The sequence below is a fragment of the Gossypium hirsutum genome, chromosome A07, assembly GCF_007990345.1.
Source record: "Gossypium hirsutum isolate 1008001.06 chromosome A07, Gossypium_hirsutum_v2.1, whole genome shotgun sequence".
Lineage (NCBI taxonomy): Eukaryota > Viridiplantae > Streptophyta > Magnoliopsida > Malvales > Malvaceae > Gossypium > Gossypium hirsutum.
Genome location: NC_053430.1, coordinates 98,369,837 through 98,392,149, shown reverse-complemented (window position 1 = coordinate 98,392,149; position 22,313 = coordinate 98,369,837). Strand labels below are relative to the sequence as shown.

General features: G+C 31.0%; 4 protein-coding genes across 4 annotated transcripts; 2 read left to right on the top strand and 2 right to left on the bottom strand.

Annotated features, from left to right (window-relative positions):
- Positions 1-6,446: 6,446 nt before the first annotated feature.
- Positions 6,447-13,825, top strand: LOC107937123 (uncharacterized). Its single transcript, XM_041116885.1, has one exon. It carries the CDS (start codon positions 12,264-12,266, stop codon positions 12,732-12,734), a length of 471 nt encoding a protein of 156 aa, XP_040972819.1. The 5' UTR covers positions 6,447-12,263; the 3' UTR covers positions 12,735-13,825.
- Positions 13,826-14,629: 804 nt separating this feature from the next.
- On the top strand, positions 14,630-15,131 carry LOC107937109 (uncharacterized). Its single transcript, XM_016869926.2, has one exon. It carries the CDS (start codon positions 14,749-14,751, stop codon positions 14,953-14,955), a length of 207 nt encoding a protein of 68 aa, XP_016725415.1. The 5' UTR covers positions 14,630-14,748; the 3' UTR covers positions 14,956-15,131.
- Positions 15,132-16,419: 1,288 nt separating this feature from the next.
- LOC107937108 (uncharacterized) lies at positions 16,420-16,923 on the bottom strand. Its single transcript, XM_016869925.2, has one exon. The coding sequence runs from the start codon at positions 16,814-16,816 to the stop codon at positions 16,604-16,606; it is 213 nt and encodes a 70-aa protein (XP_016725414.1). The 5' UTR covers positions 16,817-16,923; the 3' UTR covers positions 16,420-16,603.
- Positions 16,924-18,605: 1,682 nt separating this feature from the next.
- LOC107937112 (uncharacterized) lies at positions 18,606-19,128 on the bottom strand. The gene is made up of 2 exons (XM_041116884.1): positions 19,054-19,128; positions 18,606-18,978 (listed from the first exon to the last, which is right to left on the bottom strand). The coding sequence occupies exon 2, from the start codon at positions 18,930-18,932 to the stop codon at positions 18,720-18,722; it is 213 nt and encodes a 70-aa protein (XP_040972818.1). The 5' UTR covers positions 18,933-18,978; positions 19,054-19,128; the 3' UTR covers positions 18,606-18,719.
- Between the last annotated feature and the right edge of the window lie 3,185 nt (positions 19,129-22,313).

Genomic DNA, 22,313 nt, shown 5'->3' with positions numbered 1-22,313 from the left:
GTTAATATATAATTCAGCACTTAAGTTTGACACTTTTTTCCAATGTGGTACATGTATTATATTTTGGTCCAATTTGATATCCATATTTAACAGAAGTTATAAATTTTAGTACCCAAAGGTAAAAGCCTTAACTTTTTAATGTTTAATATGGATTTTAAAGTTGATTTGATAAAATTTCATAATTAATTAATAATATTAGCATTTAGCTCTCATCAAATCAACCTTAAACCCAAATTAAATGACATCCATAGGACTATATTTGAAATATTAAATGCAATATTAAACAAATTCACAATTATCACTAAATTTATTTTATTAAAAAATCATAAAAAAAATCAAACCTAACAATATTAGCAATTAATCGTAAAACCTAAATTAAACAATAAAAAGTTAACACCATGACTTTCGAGTGCCAAAATATATAACTTTCGTCAAATATAAACCAAAAAATAAAACATGTACCATATTAAAGAAAATGTCAAACTCAGAAACCAAATGTTATATTGAGCCTAATTGGAATATAGGTAAAATTATGCATAATCTTGTAGCTAAAGAAGATTATTCTCTAGGTTATTGATTGAAGGGACCACAATCTATATACAATTCTCATGTTTATCTGAAATCTCTGTATCAGACAATAAAACAGTGCACAAGCAACTATTATATAAAGCCACTTGCTGTTATCTTCCTTTACTACTCAGCACTCACACCATTTGATTTAGTGACCTGAAATCAAATAGCAAGAGAGGTATTAAAATGGATTCCAACCGCAAAGGAAGAGGGTTCATCAAGGGGAAGCTGGCACCGTTGTACCGTGCGGTTAAGCCGACAGCAGGCGTGCAATGCACCAACAAGGCCAAGCCAAATCAGGGTTCTTCTACAACAGCTTCAGTCGGCTTTCGAGTTCACCGAGACTACATGATTTCCCAACCAAAGAAGATCTCATTTGTTGTACCCGCGGACAAGAACCGAGAAAATTTAAGCCAAATCGACAATTTCTTCGGCGTTGTTGGTGATGAAAGTGTTGACATTAAGGCTGCAACTTACATCTCTTCGGTTCGAGAACGTTTCAAGCTTGAAAAACTCTGCACGAATTAAACTCTAAGAAAATTACTTGGGTGGATGAAGTTCCTTACCTTCTTAGAATGAGTGCTCATTTTAGTTAATAAAATCCTTTGCCAGTTTCCAGTTCAACGATCTGTAATTGTTTTATACGTAGTTAAGGTTCTGCGGTTTGTAATTATTAGATGCATAAACTATGGTTTAACAATTAAATCAATATAGCAATCCTTGCGCTTTTGACAATATAGGTTCCTTCTCTAACATGTATTTCACAATATATGAAGCTGCCAAGGACATAATTTTGGAACTATTAATAGGGTGTCGACTATTACGCCAACTTGTTATGGTATTTCCAATCTCCAAAACCCGAAACAACCTGGATACAATCCATGCTATTGACTCTCAACCTAAGTTCGGACCCAACTAGGTAGATATGTTAAGGGCTTACGGGGAGTGCTCGCGAGCTCAATTCGCATGTCCTTGAGTGTTCACAAGTAGAGGATGTGAAGTCAAATGAGTGAACTAATGAACACTCGGACCAACAAACACATATTAAGTCTAGGATAACATACGTGTCAATATAAATAGAGTCTACCTAAGACATCAATTCTATAAACAGTAACTATGCCATATAAATATATAATTCTCCTCACTAAAAGGACACACAACAAAATACTCAATACAAACTTTTTTGATAAATATGTTTAACCCATCGCTTTTTCAGCTATTGATGATGTCTCGTTACTATCAAAGGGATAAGATGGATACATTAACTTTTTCCTATACGCATGTCTGGAATAATAAAGTGGATTCTCCAAAAATCTCTTTCATTTATTATTATCTCTTTTCTCTTTGTTTATTTTTCTTTTTTTTTTATTTTATTTTTTCATGTTTATTTCCTTTCTCTTTTTAAGCTTAAATTTGTTTTTTCATTAATAATCCCATGTAAATATTTGGAAATAGACGATTATGATTTTTATGTATGAATAGTCTTGATTGCCTAGCATTTCGTTATTTGTTTCCTTTAAATGAAATGATATTTTTTTTTCATAAAATAAAAAATTATTAATGTTATAGTTTATAAATATTACATTATATAAAAAAAATATTTATTAATATCATTTTGTAATATTTTTTAAAATGCAATTTTTAATATAACTTCAAATATTATTTTAAAATGTAGAGAAGGAGTGTAGCTTTTCACTTACAATTAATTAGGAAGAAACTTTCTATTATTTTAATCAACTAATCTAGGAATGGTAAAATCTGAACTATTTGATGGATTTTGAATTTTGTTTTTGAAAAGTGAATGCAGGATGGAGGGGGTGAATTTTTTTCTTTCAGACAGTGAGGATGGAACGTTATGGTAATTGCCTGCACGTTCTGCTCCACTCTACTTTATGAAATTATCATTTCATCATTGTATATATATAACAATTAAAAGGAAAAAATGTAATAACATATTATAAAAATTCATATATTTTATGCCTAAATATTTTTTTTAAAAATAAGTTTAAATATTTACTTGTCTTTAAAAGATTGAGAATATTAAAGATAAATAGCAGAAGTTAAATTGCAGCATAGCAAGGTGGGGTGGGGCAAGGATGGATGCATCCAACATTCATGGAGGTGGTAGTGATTTTCAAAATCATACATGCATAGTAAAGAAGGGCAAGTGGTGGAGTAGAGCGAGCTAACTATAGAGTGGTGGTAGATTTAGCAACATCCGTTCCCACCTCGCTCCACTAACATCCCTAGGTTGGTCGATTATTTGTATTTATCCGACTTAAATGAAAATAATTTATAATAACTGGATAGATCAACTTAGATTTTCATAGCCAACCTCACTGAACCGACTTAATTTCTATCATTTAGGTCAGTTAACTAATTTAACCGATTTTTTTAAATATTGTACAATATATAAAGTCAAATTTAGGGTTTTAAAAAGATAGTTGAACCCTACAAGGTCGATCAAATTGGGGTCAACTCCTTCCAAAAAATTTTTAAAGTGTCGTTTATTCGAAGATGACGAACCCCTCAACGGGTTAGTATTGTCCCCAGATAATTTAGTAATTTCTCTGTACTTTTGGGCCAAGTTATAAATAATAAAAAATCTCTAGAATTTTTTTGAAATAATTTCTTCAAAAAATTTTCTCTTGAATTCACGTGTGTAAAAAATAATGACCCAAGGCCTTATTCAAGTTGGTTCCTGTAATAGGACTAGTTGGGAGTCAATTGTTGACCCTCCCCATAACTGGTCAAACAGTAGCGTAGATCTTCGTCGGATTTTCTTTTACCTACCCCGAATTTGGTAGGGAAATCAGGGGGGACCGAGAGTATATAAAGTGAAGGGAAGGGAACATTCCAGATGATTTTTCTTTCTGCTCGATATTTTGTCCTTCTTTCTAACCAAATGGTTTCCTTTTCTTCATTAAGATAGAGCTAAGATTTCGTTTAATCAATGGATGGTTCAACATTCTACTGCTACTGCTAGATCGAGAAGGAGTTCGAAACAAAAGCTCAAGCTTGAGGTAAAAGTAGGTCTCTAATGAGTCTCTAGACCCGACTCCTGCGTGATATTTTATGATAATTCTTCGTATGGTTGATGTTCTTGTAGTTGTACTTGAGGAGATGTATGTACACATGTGTGTATATATGTGTGTGTGTATATGTTATGTGAAACATCTGCAAATATGTAAGTGAAGTATAAAATGTGCTGCATGAATATGACGATTTGTGGTAAGCATGCATAAGAAATTATGTGTTGGAAAGCATGACTCTATTATGGATATGAGTGAAATATATGTAAATGTGTCAATTGTCGAAACCATTTTTTAGAAAAACGGGGTCGACTTTGATTTGACATGAAAACGAAAAAACAAGAGTCGCCACCAATCCTTTTTGATGAGGTGTGATCGGGTCACCTCATAAAAGTGATTGTTTTTAATAAATGATTTGACTTATTTAAACAACGATTTTAGACCGCAAAATTCAGAAAAACGGGTTCGGGAGTCGATTACATATGAGGAAGGATTAGCACCCTCGTAACGCCCAAAAATTGGTACCTAGTTGATTAATTAGTGTCTTAGTGTCAAAAATTGAAAACTTGAGAGACTTTAAAATACGATCCCTCTTTTTGTAAAAAAAATGCTCGGATGTTAAAGACCTTCTCGTCTCGAAGTAATAAAATGCCACATCCAGTAAGTCAGGACGCGACATCTCAAACTTTGAGAATGAGCTTATCTTTATTTAAAATTCGTGTATTTTCACCCCTTTTTTAAAAGGATGTTCGGTTATTTAGGGTAAACGAGAAAAATCAAAACCCAGTAAGTTAGGGCACGATCTCTCAAACTTCCAAATACCGAACATTGCCTTTATTTACAAAAATCTTAGCTCGAGGTAACAAAATGTCATATCCAGTAAGTTAAGGTACAACACCTCATATTTTAGAGAATAAGCATTTTATTCAAAATTCGTATTACGATTTAAAAGAATATTCCGTAATTTAGGTTAAATGAGAAAAATTGAAACCCAGTAAGTTAGGGCACGATTTTCTCAAATTTCTAAATATGGAATATTATTTTTATGAAAGAATTATTTTAATACATCGAGAAAAAATAGGACATGATTTATAGAGAAATATAAAAGCAAATTATAGAACTAATACGTATAATAACATAATAATAGGTGCGACAGTGTCAATAACAATAATATGAGCAATTATAAAAAGATGAAATAAAAGCAAGGCTAGTAATATAAAAATATAAAACAAATGCAAAAGGGAAATGAAATAAGCAAATACATAAGTAAATAAAAAATATAAAACATGACAAAATAAAAATTGACAATAATAATGAAAACGATAATAATAATAGTAGTAAAAAATAATAATACTAATGATAATAATAATAATAATAAGAATATTAATATTAGTATTAATAATAATGATAATAGTAATAGAAAATAAAAATAAAAATAAAAATAATATAGTAATAGTAATAAAAGTAAAAATAATAGTAATAATAATGGTAATAATAAATAGTAATAATAATAATAATAATACAAATAATAAATAATCTAAAGTTTGAAATTATTTACAAAGATATAAATAAAACAAATGATGAAATGATAATAATAAGAGTAATGATATATAAATAGAATAAGTGTGCTAAAAATATATATATTAAATTAGTTGATATAAAAATAATAACGTATAAGTAAATACAAAAAAAGAAAATGTAATAATAATAATAGTAATAATACAATAGTAATAGTAATAATAACAAAAATAGCAATAATAATGTATTAAATGGTAAAAGAATAATAGTAACAATAATTTAAAAAATGATAATAGTAATAAAATAAGATTATAATAATAATATTAATAAAAATAAACATAAAAAAAGATAGTAATAATAGTAATAGTAAAAGGGATAATAATAGCAATAATAAGAGCGTTAATAATAGTAATAATATAAATAACAATATATATGTATGAAAAAATAATAATAATAGAAGTAGTAATAATAATGGTATTAGAATAAAATAAATATAAATACAAGTATAATACTAATAGTAATAATATAATAAAACAACAAAAGTAATGAAAAGGACGAAATTGAATTTAAAAACAAAGTTTTGGGGCAAATCTAAAATAAATAAAAAGGAAATGGGCCAATTTAAATGCGCGAATAACAAGGAGGTCCAAAAGGGAAATAATCCCTACTCACCAAAACGACGTCGTTTAAATATGGACCAAAATGTAATTAAAATAAATAGGAGGGTAAAAATTAAAAATAAAAAAAATTTAATTGCAGAACAATAAAAAAGCGGAAGGGCTAAAAGTGCAATTAGCCCTTCCATTGAAAACACACTGATCTTAGGCCTGGAGCAGGTCGGGTCGCGGGTTAAGATTCAAAACGATACTGTTTTGGCTTCTGAACTTCAAGCCCAAAACGACGCCGTTTTATGTGGGTATAAAAGCTAAATATTTTTTTAAAAAATTCATTCTTCCATTATTCTGTTAAAAAAAAGGGGTTTCTCTTTTCTCTGCAGCAGGCCCTCACCGGCCTTGGTATTCGGCCATAGACCGCCATTCGCCGGTGCCAGTGCTACCGTATGCGGCAGCAGGAAGGCCAAAAGTCGACCTTTTTCTACGAGATCGAAGGTATGTCCTCTTTTTATGCTTTTTTATACACTTTTTATATATGTGTATATATATATGTACAAACAGATTTGTAAAAGAAGAAAAAAAGAAAATAAAATGAAATAAAAAAGATGACCTTTGCTTGATTTTGAACTTATCCTTTTATTGATTGTAAAAAAAAAAACCCCATTTTACATTGATATGTAATGGTTTTTATAGCCATTTTACAATGCTTTTTTTTATTTGTATTTTCCGTTGCAGGCAAATGGGCAGTGCAAGTGGCGACGTGACAAGGGCGGTGGCAGCAAGCGGCGCAGCAGTGGGCAGAGACTAAGGGCTGCACTAGATGGCTAGGGTTTTATCTTTTTTCTAAAAAAATTTTAGGTTATGAGCTGTTTGATTTTTGGGCTTTGGGTTTTTGGGTTGTTGCAATGGGTTTAGCTGAGTTTATTGGTTTAGTTTGATTTTGGGTAGTTTAGTTTTGGTTTAATTAATTTGGGCTGGTAGGTTTTGGGTTTTAGTTTAAGTATGGATTTGAGGTTTGGGTTGTTGGGGTCTTATTGGTTTGTACCTAGGCCAAAATTGGGCCTCAACATCAATTATGCTAATTGACTAATGCATGACAAAGTATTGTTGGCGATAAGGGGTTTAGGTGGAGTGATGAGAAAATATGTAATAAGATAATGAACCTCGCAATGGTGCTTTGATGGCATCTGTTGGGACAGTAAACATGAAAATAAAATGCCAGTGTGGTAGATATATGAAAAGACCATGGCCATGGCACATTTTGGGAATGACGAATGAGCCGCATTTATCTACTAAAGTTTTTGCGTGTCCTAAAGGCGATAATAGGTAAACCTCAGACAATGCTAAGTTTAAGCAAATCTATATCGCCAAACATGACAGTTTATGTGGTGCATTGATGGCAAACCAAACAAGGCTTATGTGGCATATTATCTAGAAAGCCTTTGTGTCAAGTTATTTGAAAATCCTATGTGGCATATTATCTTAAAAGCCATTATGGCGTATTATCTGGAAAGTCATTGTGACAAGTTATGTAAAAAGCCTATGTGACGTATAATCTGGAAAGCCTTTGTGGCAAGTTATTGGAAAAGTCTATCTAGCATATTCATTAAAATGTTTTTGTGGCAAATCATTTGGAAAGCCTATATGACGAATTCTTTAACGTCTAAGTGGTGAGTTGTCAGTTTGCCTTTGTGACGAAATTTGGGTATGTCTTTAAGACATTTTTGAAAGAGTTCTCGACAATGTATCCGACTGATGAATTCACCATAACAACTCGTCAGGACAGGGAGCTTGGTATATCTGTAATTATAGGTGGGGTAAGTGTCTTCCAAATTTGGAAGTTCTCATGTTATGTATCAAAGTCATCTGAGGTTCTATTAGATGATCTTAAACATCGCATTCATCAAATTAAGCTCGTTGCCTGGATCGATTTAAAGATATAGTGTGACTGAAATTTTGTCAGTCGCTGGAGTCAGTATAAGAATCAACCAAGAATAATATCAGCATGAATATCATTCTGAGAAATGTATCCAACTTCTATCTTCAAAAGGGATTGTGAAATAGGATTCGCATTATGGTGTGAAGTTTTTGATCCGCTCATCGAGCGAATGTGTATAAGGTGGTTAAGTGTAGAGATGGGCGTATAGTTATCCGCCAAAAATCAGGAAAGCATTTGTCAAAGTCTAAAAAGAAGTCCAGAATATTTAAGTAAAGAAATCCAACAACGATGTTAAAGGTAATATTGGTTGAGACTCACTAAGTTCCATTGAACTTACAAGCATCTATTTGTAATGCAAGTTCTTAGAATTGAACCAGTGCACTAAAAGGGACCAAACTAAGAATGTGCTAAGGTGGCAATTCAAATAGCGATATTATATATACTGAAGGGCACTCGTAGGAATATGGAGAATAGTACTCTTCAACATGATCAAGTTTATTTTAACAAAAATTTAAGTTGTAATGTATTAAACTACTGTCGAGAATCTGTTGTATTTAGTAAACACCCCTTTAAAATCTTTTAACTTAAAAAGAATAAATAAATAAGAAATATATTTAGTATTGTTTCGTCAGTTGTAAAATTTTTGTTAAGGATTTAAGTATTATGGCATCCTACATCCGGGTTTGGTAAGTCGGGTCCGGTATAAGGTGTTACGGTCTCGTATCTTATGTGGACCACAACATAATAAGTACTTCACTGGCTTTTTTGCATTTTCTCTAACCATTTTGGTTTTGACAGAACTTAAGATTGAGCCAAGCCTCATCGATGCTTTGTTTGGCTTATCGTCCCTTTCGATGGCAGAAAGCGCATATTTTTTTGGACAATTCCTTATTATACGCGAATTGTCATAAAGAAAGCCTAAAACTCTAAAACTCTAAAACCCTAAAACTTAAATCCTAAAACCCTAAAACCCTAAACCCTTCAGTTTGTTGTTAGACTTTTACTTTCTATTATGTGATTTCTCATTACCACCATTCTTACGATTTTCACTATTTCCATTTTCAACTTGTCCCTCTTCCCCATGGTTTCTCGCACCATTGTCTATCTCTTTGGGCTCGGAAGACTTGAACTTGTCTTTCATTAGACAAAGCTCGACAAAGGGCTTTGCCTTAGCCATGGCTATAGTAAGTTTAATACCTTGTCGACACAACTCCTATTTTGCCCAAGACTTCAACCCATCTTTGAAATAGTAGATTATACGCGAATTGTCATAAAGAAAGCCTAAAACCTTAAAACCCTAAACTCTAAATTCTAAAACTTTAAAACCCTAAACCCTTCAATTTGTTGTTAGACTTCCACTTCCCATTATGTGGTTTCTCATTACCACCATTCTTACGATTTCCACTATTTCCATTTTCAACTTGTCCCTCTTCCTCATGGTTTCTCGCACCATTGTCTATCTCTTTGGGCTCGGAAGACTTGAACTTGTCTTTCATTAGACAAAGCTCGACAAAGGGCTTTGCATTAGCCATGGCTATAGTAAGTTTAATGATACCTTGTCGATGCATCTCCTATTTTGCCCAAGACTTCAACCCATCTTCGAACTAGTAGAATGCTTATTTCTCATTGAAGCATCAATTCATTGAAGTCTTTTACATACTTTCAAACAATGCTTTATTGCGTAAGTTGGTGCAGCTTAACCCGAGCCTCCTTCTCGACATATTCTAGGTAAAACAATTTCTTCAATTTTTTTTGAAACTCCTTCTAAGTCTCAAACGCAGTCCCACGTCATTTTTTATTTATAGACCTACAACGACACCATAATATAGCAACATCAGTGAAATAAACAACAACATTATTTACCTAGTGGCATTATCCTCAACACCCAACGCACGAAAGTATTGCTCCATCCTCAAAGAAAATTATTCACATCCCTTGCGGATCTCGACCCTTTAAACTTTTTTCGATTTGAGGACATCCACTTTACGCTGCTTAAGAATTGAAGCTAACATCCATTTTCCCACAACAACTCTACACTCAATGCCCTCTCCCTCGAGCTCCTCAATTTTTGAAATTATGGCTTTAGTTTCCTCTTTCAAAGCCACGACCATAGCTTCAAGTGCAATATTCTTCTTAGTCAACTTCTTGGTCTGATCATCCATGACAGCATAAACATCATCACATCTCGATTAGAACTGAGAGCCTCTGCCACATAATCTTTGAGTTGTTCTCTCATCAAGTCTAAGTCATTGGTGCATCCCTCAACTACCTTGAGTGTTTCCTTCACACCACCTATGGATTCTTTAAGATTGGTTACCCGACCTTGCAAAGTTGACAGCATATTCCTCGATCTGCTTTTTTCCTGGTTTTCCCATGTATCTCTATCGAGACATTTTGTTCTTCTAATCCTTTCATCATCTCAGCTAATGCCTTCAAACATTGGCTTAAATACCAACTGTCATAAGGCTAGAACTTTAGTTTGGCAAATCATGCGACCTTAAGCGATCTCTTGGGTTCAAATCTGCCTGAGTTGACCTTATCATCAAGAAATGAAAATTCTCACAAAAATTCCCTAAAGCACCAAAAATAAAGTAGAAGCAAACTCGAAAAGACAAAAGAACTTATATCGAACAAAAATGCCAAAAGAGAATAATTGCACACTAAATATTTAAGTAAATGCTTTTAAAAGTATTATATTATTTTGAAGAATTACAATTGAGTGATTACAAATGAAAGGGAAGACCTCTATTTATAGTTGAGTTCACCAATATCTAATGGTACATATTGAATTATATCAACAACTGATATTAGTATCTATCTACAAGATGAGAGTCCTAAGGGATTTTAACTCTATATAATCTTATCCTTTAGGATTTACATTAACCATGGTAACTCTAATTTTACAAGTAGATAGGTTTCTCAATGTACTCTACGAATTAAGTTAATTCAAATATGTCAAATGAGTCACATTTAATCAATTAACCTCCATAGAACGTTATGTGTGCATTCATCACGAGCTTAAATCCTTGACCTGTGACATTAAAATTTGCTTCCCATGACTTCAAGTTGAGTTTGGTTGGTCATGTGCTAAGTGTCCTGTTTTTCTAGGCTACGAGCCTTTATATATTTTGCTGCTTGGATCTTTTTGTAGCTCCTGCTAAAATTACTAATCAAATTTAATCATATAGTCCGCTCTTACCATCTTCTAGTGGCGTTTCTGTTAGTTTATAATTGATTCCATCCTATTTTAACTACAAATAATAATAATTTAAAAATAAAGAGATTTAAACCCAACCCAATACCTAATTTATTTAATTTTTACTCTTAAATACCAATCTTTAAAATAAAAATCAATTTATGATTAGACCACAAGTTATCATTAAAATTATTTTCCGCAGGACTTGGTAGACGTTAGAAGCTAAGAAAGAGATCATGAATTTTTCGGGGGAGATTGACAAGTATAAAACTACTTTACCATTACAGCATAAGTTTTATATATATATATAATGAAGCAACACTTAAATACCAATGAATGCTGTATTACACTTTAAAATAATATTTAGAGTTATATTAAACATATTTAAAAAAAATATTACAAAATGATTTTTATATAATTTAACATTTATAAACTATAACGTTTATGTTAATAAGTTTCTATTTTATTTTTTCTGAAAAAATTGTCATTTCATTCAAAGAAAGCAATTAACCAAATGTTACCATCAAGATTATTCATACATGAAAACTATTACCTGGAATATAGATGGGATTGTTAATGAAAAAATAAATTAAGCTTAAAAAGAGAGAAAATAAACTTGAACAGAAAATATAAAAACTAAAAATAAACATAGAGAAAAGAGAGAATATATGAAAGAAATTATGGAGATTTGCCTTTATTGTTTGTGACATGAGATAAGAAAAAGAAAAAAAAAAGTTATTATGCATACCTCTTTAATGCTAACGAGGGATCATCAATGGTTGGCAAAGTTCACATCTGATAATCCACAATGGAATAGAACTAGAATTAATTGGTTTTCCCTATGAAAATCTACCAATAACCTTCTACAAGTTGTGTTTACAGACAAGTGCTTTTTTCTGATACAAGATATACTTGGAATTTTCAAACTTTCACTTTTTATTTCAGCCATTTCAGATTTACTAATTTTTCTACTTTTCAATCATTGCTGATTCATTCCTACTCAGTGTATCATCTATGGAACACCCTCAATCAGTCAATATCAGTTGCATGCACTTCTGCAAATACAGTAAATGCAACATGAACAAAAACATATCCATGACAGTAATTTCTGAGTTCATGAATAGCCTTAAAAGCTCTCCTTTTATCAAATTGTCTCCCTGTATATTCTTTTAGCTTTTGAAATTTCTTAACACGTATGAATCCTGGTTCATAGGACCAACACAAATTACATTAAGCCACAAGCAAACAAGTTTTCCAGGCAAAAGGGTCAACTTTACACATGCAGGCCTAGTTGCTTTACAATTCACTTCTTTTTATTTATATATATCTTTAATAAAAGCAATAAAGCAAAGCTAAAAGAAGCCTTGAAAATAAAAACAATTTATCAGAAGCCAATGGAAGAAAATGGGCTTCTCCATAAAGCAAACCCACTAACATTTCCATACCTTACCTCCCCTTTAAACTCATCCCTTCTTTCACACACCAAGTTTAGCATCATCCCCTTCTCCTTCGCCACCAAGAAAAACATTAGTTCCATTGCCACCCCACCCTACATAATAGAATGTACACTTGTTCATTTTCCCATTTGTATTGGAAGACAAGTTCCCAAACATTCAAAACTTTCCCTTAAAAACAAGAAAGAAAGAGAAGAAATGAGTGCAGATTGGGGACCAGTCATTGTTTCAGTAGTTTTATTCATATTGTTGTCACCAGGGTTGTTGTTCCAGCTACCAGCAAGGACTCGAGTGATAGAGTTTGGTAATATGTGCACAAGTGGGATAGCCATCCTAGTTCATGCTGTCATATATTTCTGCATAATCACTATCTTGATGGTTGCTATTGGTATTCACATACATATTAACTGATCCAAACTGTCAAGAAAAGGGTACCTCTTTGTTCCTTTTTTTTTTTTCATTGGCTCTCATTTGTTTTTTACTTACAAGAAGCTTATGTTCTAGTTTCTTCCATGCTATAAACCTACTTCCCCTTTTGTTTTTTCACTATTTTGTTCATTGTTGTTTGCAAGAGAAATCTTGACCAGTGTAATAATGAAAACTATATCATGACAAGGTGGTCCAATTTGTACGAAATTTATTCAGGCTAAAGATCTTTGATAATCTCAACTTTGTCTAGTATTGCCACACTCCTCTTTTAACAGCTAATCTTAGTCTTAAATCACTGTGATAACATAGATATAGATGGATAATGGTCATATGAACAAGCTATTCATCTCGGCTTTCTAAATCCCCTAAGAACTTTCAGTATATATGTCTATTTCCATGAGTTATTTATGAACTATGATATTATCGAGCAAACAAAACAAAGCACTGATTTTCAGCATCAAACCCAAATGAAGAAAATAGCCTTCACAAAACTAATTCATTCAGATGCTCAAGGTTAAGAGATTGGAGAAAGCAAACCAAATTCCATTATTAAAGCCCTTCTTTTGAAAGGGGGAAAAAGGGGGTTTTTTTCTAATTGTAAAAAAGTAAACTTTGGGAAACAAAGGTCTGTGCCACAAATTTCATTGGTCCAAAATTGAAACAAGCTAATTCAAAGATTGATAAACCAAGTAAAACCCAAGACAGATCTCCAATAGAGAGACCAATAACAAAGACTCTCACCGGCAGGGAAGTGGTTAGCCAGTGTAGATATGGAGGTGAACAGCCATGATCAAAACAGCATAGATGGCAAAGAAAAGAAGAGTGTGGATAGCAATGGCCTTGCCATTAGTCTTCATGCTCCCAAACTCCAGCTGCTTGCCGTTCCCTGGGAATGAAAACAGAAGTCCTGGTGATAGCAACACAAATAGCACCACCCCAACAAGTACAGGAGCCCAATCTGCCATTACAAAGAGTGTTCCTTTACTTAAAAACTAAACTCAATCAAGGCTGGAGAGCTTCAGAAAGCAGTTGTAAGAGTTGAGGTGAAACGGTGGAGGAAGATGAGTTAGGGTCCCCAAAAGAACTACTTTCAAGACTGAAAGTGATGGTCGGCAAAGGGAGCCATTTGTAAGCACAAGAAAGACTTGGGTATGGGGGCGTGGCTTTGTCTGGGGTCGGTGCTGACTGCTTAGTCCATGTGAAGCTAAATTCTAGCCATTAGATTAAGTTTGTTAACTTTTTTTATCAATGAAAATGGGATTAGGATTAGCATTAAAGTGTTTTTTTTTTTACACTGATTAGCAATAAAGTTAAGGGCTTTCTTGTATTTAATTATATGCCCTTTGATATTTACTAACATTTTCCAAATTACAAAGTCATGTAGTCCAATAAAAATTGGTAAATGGGGAGCCATCATAAATAAGCATGAATTTGCAATAATGTTAAGTGAATGGCAAATTTTCAGAAGATTTCTTGTGACAACCCATTGTTTAATCTCAAAATTTTAATAATAGAAAGAATGGGAAGGAATAAGATAAAAAAAAAGAAGCAATTAGAAAGTAGATTTTGAAGGCATTATGCATCTTAAGCTTCTCTCAGCCCATTTCTTTGATCGATTGACTAATCCCAGCTCCACTTTTCTTTTTCTTATAAAAGATTATGCTTAAATGCGTAAAAACAGTGACGGAGAGCATCAAGAAGAAAGAGAGAATCGATACAATGTACCCACATTAATTGCAGAGGGCCTCTTGATAGACCTCAACAAAAGCAAGAGAATTAAAACGTCAAAAAAGTATAAAAATGGAATAATTGAGGGTTCTTATGTTCCTTTTCGAGCTTTATGTGATTCTCATTCCGTCTGTAAATGTGTTAAAGTCACCAATCCATAAACAAAGCATCCAAAGCCTTTTTTTTTAATGCTTTGTTTGATTCTTCAAAAGAGCTTCATATACACAAAGTATTGAGACATATTTGTTTGAAACCGATATAGAAGAAAATGAATGATTGGGGTGCTCCACTCATAGCAGCAGCACTGTTTGCATTTCTTCAACCAGGTTTACTGCTGCAAATCCCAGGGAAGCATCATCCTATTGATTTTATGAACATGAAGACGAGTGCGGCTGCCATTTTTGTGCATGCAATTCTATTTGCTTTGTTCATGATATTGTTCCTTGTTGTTCTTCATGTTCATCTCTATATCTAAATCAACAACAAACAGGGTTTTTCTCAGGAAAGTTTGTGCTACTCACACTCCTCACTTGTGAGTTATATTTGTAAGTCCTAATCTGTATTTTTCTTTTTTGGTTGGCAGATTTTCTGTTGACAATATTCTTTGATTTTGAACTTGTTATGAAATAAACAGTAGCCTTCAATACTTAATAGTCTCTATCTGTAAATTGCATGCTCATGCTTTTATCGATTGAGTACTTGAATTGAAAAATTAAAATTTTGATAAAAAAATGGGAAACCGGATATGGGAAAACCACTATAATTACATCAAGGGACTGAAATCTACCCTTCTTATCGTTAAGTTTGACAGGGAAATGTCCTGTTTTGAGCACAATAATCAAAGTGAACAAGGAAAGAAAACCAACACTAGCCGACCTTTTCCAATCTTCTCTTTATGTCAAATCAAACTGATTAATACATAAATTGAAATAAAAAGATAGAGTAAACTACACTATTAGTCACTAAAATTATAAGTAAGTTTTTTTTGCCACTTTTCGAAATTGTTGCTTCTCAATTGTTAAGTGACAATTTTTTAATTTCTATAATAATATTTTAACTCCTTAATTTTTATTTTTTTCAATTTGATGTTGATTATATATAAAATGATAAAAATTAAAATTATTTGTAAAAAATTTAGAAAATTCTTAAAATTTAATTAGAAGTAGATAATCATTTCAAAAATAGATAGAGTGAGAAAATGGAGGGAAATTGTTTTTAAACCTTCCAAATTGATATAATTTGTTAATTTGGGTTTAAAAAAATAATTAAAATGAATTGAAAATTTGAATTGAGTTTGAAAAAGAAAATTTTGTGGCATATTTTGTATTTTTCTTGCTAAAAATAGCATTAGAGTCAATTTCAAACCTCTCTTATATTAGTTCTACATGTTCTTTAGGGCATAAAACTTAACTTGAAGACTTTACTAATTTGGTTTTGAAAAACATTGAGAAAGCATGTAATGATCTAATTTTTTTTTATTTTGTTTTGTTTTTAATTTGTTATTAGATTTTATTGAATGATAACTTCCTACCTTTTCAATATTTTATTTTTTTAGAATTTCTATATAAAATTTTCTATTTTTAAATGATTTTGAGTTTTTTTTAATTTCTATATAGAACTAAGGTCATATAGATAAAAAAATAAAAATCGAGGATTGAAATTATTATCATACTAACTAAAAAAATAAGATAATAATAGGTTTCAGCGTACTTAAACTCACATTCACCTATACATTGATAATAATAGGTTTCAGCGTACTTAAACTCACATTCTCTTACATTAATAATAATACATATGCCAATCTACAACTATTTATTATTATAAAGTATAGTAACAAAATTAAATAAAACTAAAAGGAACTAAGGAATGAAGCAAAGCAAAAAAGAAACCTTGAAGTTTATATCAGGTAACCATGCAACAAGATAATACACACAACCCAAGAAAAAAAATAAACATTTATTTGTCAAATTTGCAAGATTAACATGAAGCCCAAAATCATATTGCAAACAAAAACAACCATTTGGTTAAAAAAAACAGATTTAAATAGACAGATTACATGCCAACAATCCAGAAAGTTAGAAACTCATCTTTTACGAGGTTTGAAGACAGATGAGGATAGTGAGCTATGAGCCAACATACATGTGGATACCAATAGCTAAGAGGAGGATACAAATGAGTGCAAAGTAAATAATGGAATGCACCAGTATGGATACTCCACTGGTTTGAAAATTCCCAAACTCAATCGCCCTTGACTTCCCTGGTACCTGAATGAGAAGCCCCGGTGTTAGCAGTATGAAAAGCACCACCGCCACGAAAACCGGTCCCCAATCCGACATCTTTTCGTCTTTCTCTCGGGGAAAAACAACCCTTTGGTGTTGACCACTTGGTGGTATGATCTGATCTATGGTTAATATATGGAGTTTGTGATGGAAATGGGAAAAAGAAAAAGAAAAAGATGATTATAATGGTATGGTGTTTTGCTTTAGGAAGAAGAGACAAATGGTTTGATGAGTAGGAAAGTTAAGATTAGCGAATCAAGCTATTCGGATTCACTTTTCCCCCTTCATTTTTTTAATAATGGCATGCAGTTTGCTGGAAAGGAAACTTCGCTGTAGCACTCAATTGCGCTACCACAATTTGTCCATTCGACTGGTTAATTTGGTTTCAATTTTAACTTTCTTCTTACCTTCTCTTTAATTTGCAATTCAATTTGATGCATTACATCATTTACTCATTATAGACATTATTTGCTACCATAGTGGTGCTCTGCCTCATGACTACTTTTACTGTTACTTAGTCCACTTGAAGGATCGTAAACACTTCATTATTTGAAGACACATGACATGACATATGAAGATAAATGTCATGCCTCTCTTTTGCATAAGGAGTACATGATACTTTGTTTACAGCTTATCCAATTACATCATCACTTATTTAGAGGCTAAATACTTTTTAAGTGGTTGTTGATGGTTAAATTCACTTCATATATGTGCTAAGATCGGAATATAAAAGAAAAGACTCGCTTCCACTTATAAATACTCATCACTAATCTTAAAGAGAGATTTCTTCTTTTTTTTTTAACGTACTAAATGTCTCTCATCAACCCTCTTAACGACAGCTCTCTACAAACCTTTCGTGTGCAGCTTCATTTTATCCAGACCTCAACAAACATCTTTTCGAATATGAATTAATCTTATGCACATCTTACATTTTTATCTCGTATTTACAATTCAAACATGAATTTTATTGGTTTTGAGAAATATTTACCATTTAAAGCAAAATAAAGAGCTGTTTCATGAATTAATTTAGTTGATTGGTAATTAGAATAAAAGATTATCTACAGCAAAGAGAATCTCCATAATCTTTAGTTTCGCTGCATAATCTAGAATGCCTTTTGATTACTTATAAGATCAATATTCTGGGGGGGGGGGGGGGGGAGCTTTTATGGTACATACATCCCCATTATCACGCCAAGGTGAGGTTTAAGAATATACTAACCTTCTACACATTCCATTACTTTTATCCACTTCATCAATAATTAATTTTTTTTTCTTTTTTTCCCAATTTTTTAGAATAATAGTTAAATTAAAAGCACTGAATATTAATTTTAAGATGTTTTAAATTTCTAGGTTGGCTTGAAAGAGTATGGGATACATGTATGTGATAATAATTTCATAATTATATTCAAATATGGGTAAGGTATCATGGAGACATTTATATTAGGAGTTAGATTGTATTCTGTCCCTTTTATTTAAAAAATGAGTAAATTAGTCTATGCACGTTAGATCAAAAGAGAAAACTAATCTTTTCTGTTGAAAATTTCATTCAATTCTATTGTTAAAAACTGGGATGACCTATGAAATAACCAAACAATTACATATAACGTATCACATGTACCTCATGTCGAGATACATAGATCAGTTTTTAATAATAGAAATAAATGAAATTTTTAACAAAAAGAATCAATTCACTGTTTAATCTAATGTGCATAAATTAATTTGTCCCTTTTGCTTGAAAAAAAAGGGTAAAATGCAATTCGATTCTTAGTCCAAGTCTTTTCATGATACTTTATGTCTACATACGTGGGTACATAAATCTTAAATATTAATATTTTTCTAAAGGAAATAAAGCAATAAAGATAAAACTTCAGCATACAACTTCATGAAGGATACAACACCAATTCACAAAACATACGAATTTGAGAATAATCATCAGTATCTAGAACAGACAATAAGAAAATTAAGAGTCAATGTAAACCTCCACCTTAATAGCTAACAAGAAAATGCAAATGAAAGCAAAGTAGAGAATTGAATGCACCAGAATGGATGGTCCACTAGTTTGAAAGTTCCTAAACTCAACAAAACGGGATTTTCCTGGAATCTGAAATAGCAGCCCCGGTGATAGCAAAATGAATAGCACCACTCCCACAAAAACAGGTCCCCAATCCGTCATCTTCTCAATTACACAAATCACTTGCTAACCTTTTCTTTTCTTTTTTCTGAAATGAAACAAAATGAGAAAGATTTAAGGAATGAAGCTATCAGGATGTTGTGATCATTTTAGAACACTGTACCTTATTAGGGAAACTTCCCAGCATCATTCAGTGGGGTAGGAAATTTTTTTGCGTTCAAATTTTTTTTTTTGTACCACATTTGCCTATCTTGTAATATTGAAGTTAGTTAGAGTCTATCTAGACAACTTTGATTAATTGAATGAAAGTGTAATTTCACTCTCTTTGTAATTAGAAAGAATTGTAATTCCCTAAATGTATTCGACTGACATATTATAACTATATCGTAATTCTCTATATTTTGATAGTACAAATTGTAATTATATAATTTATATTTTTTAAATTATTAATTACTATAAGAAATATTAGTATTATAAAACTAAATCAAATTATTATATATATTATGTTAGTCTAAAAAAGTAGTTGATAAGATAACACGATTACTAATAAAAATAGTAAGAAAAATAGACACCATATGCAATTTTATATAATTGTTTTATTGCATATCTGTCGGGTTTATTCCCTGTTTAATATTTAACATATGCTCTTAATCATTATATGTTAGTCTTGACCGAGTTCATCATCATCTGAATTTGCATCTGTTTCATTAAGATTATTAAAATCTTCTTTTTCCATGTACTCTATGAAGTATGAATCATCTCAATTCATCTATGATTCAAGTTATGAAATCTGCAATATGCTAGTACCATCCAACCTTTTTATTTTTAAAATTTTAAAATTTATTTATTTTTAAGATTTTGAATAATATATATTTTTGTTATAAAATTATAAAAAAAATTTGTTATAATCATTAAATTTATTTATTTTTAAAACTTTTAAAATTTTTAATCAACCTTGTAATAATCTGCAATATGCATCTACTTTAAAATTTTTTTAGGATTTGAATAATATATATTTTTGTTATAAATTTATAAAATACACAAATTGCTTTTATAATATATTTTTTTAGGATTTATAATATAAGATTTTTTTTACCATAATCATCTCAAACACTCGTGTTCATGCTTATAATATAATTTTTATAATTTATATAAAAATAATTTTTTAAAAATGAATTTGAGTGTAATTACTTGTGTGATTACTCAAATTCTCACCCTCCCCCTTATGAATTGGAAAGTATAATTGGAGTGTTCCAATTACACCCAATTTAGTGAGACACATCAATTACAATGGTTATCGAAACATACCGCTCTTATGTAATTACAAATAATTACACTCAAATTCAATTAGTAGGGTAGTGTTTGTAAAGCTACCTAGTAGTTGAATTTGGGCATACTTGTAATTACACAAGAATAATTTGTTTGAGTAACCATTGTAGGCCTCACTAAATTAAGTGTAATTGGAGCACTCAAATTGTACTTTTTTTTAAAAAAAAAATTTTAAGAAGAGGTTAACTTATATAAAATAATAATATTTTGTTTATAAGAAGTGTTATAAAAATTTTAAATAATTTATAATTTTTTTATAAAGGTTATATATTATAAATTTTATATTATTTTTTGTTTAATTTATGTATCATAAGAAAAGGAAATAATCTAACATAAGCATGATAAGAAAATGGATATGTTATAAAACTTATATTATTAACTGGTTGTGTGACGCTGGGACTAGTGGGTGAAGGTGTGTGTCTTACCATGTTTTTTTTTTTCATGTGTGTGTAGGCTTTGGCCGATTGTGTAAGTACTAAATGCATGTTAGTTGCTGTTAATTCCTTATGAATATCGAATAGACCTGATCTATGAATCTAAATGCAACGAGAATGATCAAGTCTGAAAAAGTTGAATATGTGGGTAAGATGCCGGAAAACCGTAAGTGTAGACTTACTATGCTGCCATTTTCTGAAACGTTGGTGTTGGACGTGTGTATCATATTGACTCAGTGTTAAATCTGTATATTTTACTGGTGCATACCTACTGTTACTGCTTGATCAATGAATTGTTAGCGTTTGCATGAAAAAGCATGTTAAAACAGTCACTGTTACTATTACTATTTCCTTTCATCATCAACATGTCATATTGTTGCATGGGGTTTGGGTTCGATATTGTTGTCAGTGCAGGAAAATTGGGTTCGAGTGCACTAAAGCGCATCATCCTCCTATTTAAGGGTTGGAGAGGGACTACAAATAGTTCTAGACATTGTATCAAAAAAATAAAGACTAGGAATCGTGATACTACACTTATAAGAAAAGTTGTAGTAATTTTATTGAGGTAAAATCAGGGGCAAAGCCAGAAAATTTTTTTAGGGAGGCTGGATGAAATTTTAATTTTCTATAGTTTATATCTTTATAATTTGGAAATGATTAAATCAAATTTTTATAATTTTGGGGGGGCCAAAGTGAAATTTACCTTTATTAATTTAAAATTTTTAAAAAATTTAAAGGGCCAAAAATATAATTTTACATTTTAGGGGGGGCCGGGGCCCATGCCATTCCCCCCTAGCTACGCCCCTAGGTAAAATACAGTTATTGGATAGAATTCTAAGTATCTTAATTATCACTTAATTAACATTAGATTTAATTATGTTAGTTGGTTATTTTTTTTGAATAATATTACTTTGCATTAATTACATAAAATAAAACTATATTATATGTTGAATATGTTTAAAATGTTTTAATTATGATTTAAAAATGTTCTATTATAATATTTGAATTGATAAATTAATATATTTTAATTATATCCAATACTTTAAAAATTATTATTTTTATGTTAATTGCTATAATTAAAAATACAATATTTAAAAATTAATTAAATATTAAACGCATAAAATTACATGTAACACATGAGACATTAGAAGCTAATATTAGAAAAACCAACTAATAATTGACATCCTATATAAATATTTAAAAAAATATATTTATCATTTTCCCTTTATTTTAATTATATTTTGCTTTAAATTTCACTTGCTTCCTTTAAAAAGTTTTTTTTTCCTTAACATGAATATGGACTAGCTATTTGGGATCCTAAATAGGATGTTCAAACTTTGGTTAAAATTAAATTAATTGATTAAATCGATATAATTCGGTTAATTGATTGGTGGTCAAACTTAATTTAGATAGAAGTCGGTTAATGATTTTTTTAAAATTTTAATTATAGGTTAATTCAATTTAAAATCGAGTAATTAACTGGACATAATAATTAATATTATATATTATATGTATTAGCTCACTGCCCACCCATGCTCCAACCTCCAGCCCAACCCCAAACACTCCTACCTAATATAAATCCAATCCAATATACATTTATAAACCCAACCCAATCATAAAAACTAAAAATAATACACCGAAAATCCTTAACCTTAATCTG